Raw genomic sequence first — 6,000 nt, 5'->3', positions numbered from 1 at the left:
TAGTAACATTTCGTATGCCGTAAGTACAGAGTTGGAATATCTAACTATGACCGGAAGCTTCGGTATGAGTCATTGTTAGAACGGGACTAATGTATGCAAAGGAAATATATATCCTGGAATATATGAATAAGGCTAAAAGTTAAGGAGAAGTCGACAAGTGTTGACGGAATTAGTAAGCTCTCAGGGATTGAGATATAAGAATGAAGTTAAAGATAGGTATGTACAGAATGAATAAAGTCCTAACAGTGAATGAGTCGGCAGAGAAATAAGTTAAGTCGTTCTTAGCGGACGAAGTCAAGGTTTTATGTGGAAGTTTATGTTAAGTGTTATGATGACAAGACATTAGTTTCTAATGTGTAGTGAATTGAATTGATTGGTGTTAATGCTTGCCATGCAACAGTTATGAAATTATTTTTATGATGACCAGAATGAATGAATGATGTGCACTAGATTACTTGAGAAAATGAGATTTTTATGCCAAGTATGTTTTCTGGAAAACTAATTTTTAGAAAATACGCCAATAGTGAAAATTTCGCTAATAGAGAAATTACTCCAGAGGATTTCGCTAATAGCGAAACTGGGGCGAAAATTTTCAGTTTTTCCAAAAGCTGTCATTTCGTCTCAAGGGCCTTAGTAGCTATTGGGGGTTGTTATCGCAATCTTTTATGTAACAAACACTCTCTACATCATCAAGTATCGAATGCACATCACACCCTACGATTTCTAAGGAAGAAAATGCATGGACAACTATTAACGTAATCAATCCGGTTCAAGGTAATATTAGAAGTTAACTTGGCAAGAGCTGGCGAAGAGCTTGGGTCAATGGTTTTAAGGTTTCGACTTGTGGAACAGATTAAGTGGATGCAAAGGCATGAGATGGAAAGTAAAGTGGTAGAGAATTATGCGAAGTCACAAGATTTTCAGGTTTTATGAAGTCATGAGTACCCCCGGATCTATGTTCTGCTTAATTGAATTGTTAAAGCCCGTTAAGATGTTGAATTCAAAAGTTTACAAGATTTTAGAAAGGTAGACACATATGGGTGATTGGAGTTGATGTTTATAGATTCTAAAATGAAATTTTTGTAGGTACCGGTTGTTATGACTCACGTAGAGTGGGCTAAACTCACCGAAACTAAGGTTGGATGACACAGTTGTGTTGTCAACTTATTCCGTGATTTTAGAGCAACGACTGGGGCCAAACTTATTACGTTTTTATATAAAGAGAAATCGTCAACGCCAATGACCCGTATGTTAAATTAAAATGTTTTCTTAAAGAAAGAAATTAACGAGCAAGCATTAGTTTGATTACGCAAAACATAGTACGCGAGGTTACAAGAATACAATGAAGTATGATCAGGAAAGGTATGTATGAATTTATGATAAGTGTATGTCATGAGGTGAACTCAAACAGTGAGAATATAAGGTCTATTCCCAAGTAAAGTAATATGGTAATGTGACAAGTCTACCGTGAGATTCAATATTACAAGATAATCAAAGGTGCAAGATTTTGACATTGGTTGCCACATGACAGGTCTTGACAAGAGTTCAAGAAGATGGTGCTCATATGTAAAGTTTCAGTTGTCTTAATGGACTAGAGTATTGGTTAAGGCCAACCGGTGGGAATCATGAGTTTGCATGATGAAGTGCATACTCTCTTATGTCAAACTTGTTAAATGATCGCGATGCTTGTTATGAAGATTTTGAACTATGATTTATAACTTTTAAAGTTAAAATGGGTAGTAAGGGAATTTGGAACGATGATTATTTTAAAAATATGATTTCGTAATGTTTTCTTTTAAGTTATACAATTATTCGTTCCAAGGACCCAAATACCAAAGTTTAGGAAAATTTCTAAATCAAGATGTAAGAACAAGTATCGTTATTATCTCACAAGATGCGACACTTGAGAGTATGTAGGACACCATGTAAGGTAAGATTCGATGAAGTAAACAACAGTTTTCGAAAAGTCTTATGAGGCGTACAAGTATATGTTAAGAGTATTCAGATGCAGGAGGTCTAAGTCGGAAGTTTTACGAGCATGTAAGCTACAAGATGGGTTGATGAATGACATATGTATCGGTGTATTTAATTTCACTTCCCCACGATGAGTTATATGAGTTACCCATGAATTCAGATGCTAAGAGGATGGTTATGGAATCAGAAGAATTAACAAGACTCTGAAAAGAGACAAGAGATTCGTGGAATCGTCAAGATAAGTGATGTCAGAATGATGCACATGTTTCAAGGTACGATAAGTAACTGATGTATGAATTATATGTTTACCCGATAAGATTATGTATGCATAAAAAGGTGTTTTAAAGTTTCAAGTAAGCACTGCAGGGCAAACCTGGTTTCTAGTAGGATTCCAGTTAAAAGGCAATTCCTGAGTGTTCATGTTTATGACAAGATACCTTTAGGGATGGTTTATGTTCAGTTACATGTGGGATAAGAAACAAGATGAGGACTTGAGGCGATGAACCCCTTTGGATATGTATGAATGGAAAAGGTATGGCTCAGACTATGAATGGCGAGTTTTTGTCATGATGATTGATGATCGATTCCTAAATTTCGAGGACGAAATTTTTTTAAGGGGGGTAGAATGTAATATCCCGCCTAACAGTATCGGTATATTACCAATTGACTGTGCCTGAGGAATTAAATTATGGAAAAGTAAGTTAATGGAAATATTTTATGAGATGTCAGCTTTATACGGGAAAAGTATCGGAGTTGTTTTAAACACGCTTAAGCCAAGGACATAATGGTAAATTCACATGGAAAGGATATTTATATTGTTTGGAGAGGAAAATATCTCATAATCCTTATCTTTTTCTCTCTCTTGGTTGGCAAGAATTTCCCTCCTTCTCTTTCTCTTCTCCCACGCCCTTTCTCTCTTTCTTTCTCCAATTCTTCTCTAATCCTCCTTCCATGGTAATCATATTTCTCTTATTCCTTCATGATTCTCTAGCTTGTGGAAGTTTTGACTTCTTTGATCCTTCATCTTTCCTCTCAAGAAGTGATCTAAGAACCTAGGGTTTGGTTTTAGATCAAGAAGCTTATGTTGGGTATATTTCATGGGATTGGAAAGAAAACAAGAAACAACTATGGAATAGAGGGAAGCTTTGGAGTCACCTTGGAAGTTAGAGCTAGGGTTTGTTAGTTGGTAATTACAAAGATGATTCAAGCTAAAGATTTTCATGATCAAGGTGTCTTTGTATGCAAGAAAGAACAACAAGATTGGTAAGGTTTGAGCCAAAGAAGCAAGAGGAACAAAACTAGGGTTTTGTCATGTTTGAGCTTGAAGCTTGGAGCTGTTACAAGAACATGTTTAGGTGAGTTCCATAGCTAGCTTTCCCACCCTTTGGGATTATGTTTATGCCATGTATGATTAAAATGATAACATGAATTTTCTAGGGTTTCAAGTAAAGGTTTAGTTGCCCCTTTTTGCTATGCTTGCTATAATTGCTAATACTTGCCATGGAAATGTTTTACAAGTTTCCTATGACATCTAAGGGTCATAACATGATTAGAGACACTTGGTTTGAGGTTTTTGGGCTTAAAATACCAGTTATACAAGTTCTGAACTGTCATAACTCGCCACGGCGAGCTATTACTCGCCATGGCAAGCAAAACACCCACCATGGGGTGCTACTCGCCACCAACTCGCAACGGCGAGTAAGTTAACTCGCAACGGCGAGTAAGGATAGCTCGCAATGGCGAGCAAGTGGTACCTCCTGGTGCTGCTTGCTCGTTCTGGCAGTTTTGATGATTTTCGTTCTGGATCTTTTGTGCAGTCTTTTATAAATGTAAACCCCTCAAACCAAGGTCCCAAATGATGATCAATGGAAGCAATATTCTTATGTTTAAGAGGCAAGTAGTAGACATGTTATTAAGGCATAGCATACGAGAGAATCAAGTCATGAATCGGGTAGTAAATTATCCATTAAGCAAGGGGAAAACTAGAGCCTCGACATAGTTGTCGAGAACTAGCTAGTTAACATGAATCTTTAGAATGATAAGACGCGAAGTTTATTATCTCCGCACATGAGCAAGAATAAGTTAGTAAGCATGATAGGTTGTGGGTTGATTAGTTAATCACTCCATCATGATTAAGTATGTGCAAGCATGAACTAGTATGAGTTTTACCACTAATCGAATCGATCAAGGTTCCGAGGTAATCATGTATGTATGATAGGGTTTAACCTATATGAACGGCAAGACTATGATTAATGTAATGTAGGTGCCATGTCTCTTGCAATCCATGAAGGTATGGATTCAAGGGGTTCTCATGATGGGAACGGGGAAGGCTCCGCAAGGGGATCGCATGGTACTGAGTAATTAAGAATGTAGGTGTTCGTGTCTCTTGCAATCCATGAAGGTATGGATTCAAGGGGTTCTCATTATGAGAACGATTTAAGCCGTAAGGGACCCGCACGACACTGAGGGAGTCCGATGTACGTACATCGGTCATGATGGGATTGTACTCGGGGTTACTCCACCCGGGACTCTCCGTAAAATGAACCAAGATAATAATGTTTGTTCAACGCTAACATAATAAATGAACTTATGTACGACATATATGATTATGATTCCATGCACGATTATGTATAAGAATATGAGCATTAGATGCTTTAAGACAAGTACAAGATATGTATAGAGCAAGTTATGAATATGATACCGATGACGATATTAGGTTTCCCCTAATCGTCCGGTTTAGAATCGTGCCATGATTATGTTATGTTTAGGCCTTGATACTTAAAGTGTATTCTTGGCAATGCGGTCCTAGATTCCCCCTCGACCGCCATGACACGTATAGGAAGTGAAGCCTATAACAAGTGAGATAAGACTATGACGGCCCTAGTATGCACGACCGTCTAAGTATGCAAGTCCCCACACACGTATAATCAACCGTCAGGTTGTAAAGTAGACATGTGGTGACCGTAGGTTTCCCCTTGAGGTTGCCTATAGCCTAGGATTTAGGGGAACTCACTGAGACATTATTTCTCATCCCAATCCTTATTTGTTTCAGATATCAGGATGGACGTAAAGGTAATAGCTGGATGGATTTTCAACGAGAGCTCGTTCGTACCCGAAGCATGAAGAATATGGAATTCAAGGATGTATTTATTTTAAATCAGTCAAGTTATGATGTATTGATATTATACGAACGGGTTTTGTTGTATATAAATTCATTCGAAGTTTTTATTGTTGTACATTTTAATGTATCCAGTACTAATATCAATGCACGTGCTAGACTTTCTAGATACGTCTGGTATGGGTGTTACAACATTCATCCAAGCGAAGGTCCTAACTCCATTCTGGTTACTCCTCTCCTTGATGGTTCTAACTACCTCGCATGGCATCGTTCTATGAAACGTGCGTTAGATGTGAAGAATAAGCTCGCGTTTCTTGATGGATCCATCCCAATCCCTTCTACTGATGATTTGAACCGTAGTGCTTGGGAACGTTGCAACTACATGGTTCACTCTTGGATCCTCAATTCCATTTCTCCTCAAATTGCTCAAACTATCGTATTTCATGAATACGCCATTGATGTTTGGATTGAGCTTCAAGAACGTTTCTCCAAAGTTGATAGAATCAGAATTGCTGCTTTACGTTCATCTATCAACAACTTGAAGCAAGGAATCAGGTCTGTGCTTGAATACTTCACTGAGATGAAATCTCTTTGGGAAAAACTCAATTCCCATCGTCCAATGCTTGTGTGTACTTGTCCTCATCCTTGTCGCTGTGAATCCATGAGATCAGCTCGAGAATTTCATTTAGAGGATCAAGTCATTCAATTCCTCACCGGTTTGAATGATAATTTTGGGGTAGTAAAAACTCAGGTTTTACTTCTTGATCCTCTTCCCTCAATTAACAGTTTACTCTCTTGTTGTTCAAGAAGAAAGCAATAATCTTGGCATTCATGCTTCTTCTGTCACGACCCAAAACACTAATCGTGACCGGCGCACAAACTAGAACATTCTAGCCCGGCAAGCCTAT

The 6,000-nt window shown here is 38.0% G+C and overlaps 1 protein-coding gene across 1 annotated transcript; it reads left to right on the top strand.

The window, feature by feature from the left end:
• Positions 1–5,366: 5,366 nt before the first annotated feature.
• LOC146916799 (uncharacterized) lies at positions 5,367–5,912 on the top strand. The gene has a single exon (XM_085721738.1). It carries the CDS (start codon positions 5,367–5,369, stop codon positions 5,910–5,912), a length of 546 nt encoding a protein of 181 aa, XP_085577864.1.
• Positions 5,913–6,000: the final 88 nt, after the last annotated feature.

The sequence above is a fragment of the Medicago sativa genome, chromosome 6, assembly GCF_051527215.1.
Source record: "Medicago sativa cultivar Bolivia chromosome 6, Bolivia_mono, whole genome shotgun sequence".
NCBI lineage: Eukaryota > Viridiplantae > Streptophyta > Magnoliopsida > Fabales > Fabaceae > Medicago > Medicago sativa.
Note: the sequence above shows the minus strand (reverse complement) of the source record. Positions and strands in the feature narration are given on the sequence as shown.

What these genes read in the sequence shown, in the direction of transcription:
- LOC146916799 (XM_085721738.1), top strand. Translation starts at nt 5,367, where the DNA reads ATGAAACGTGCGTTAGATGTGAAGAATAAGCTCGCGTTTCTTGATGGA.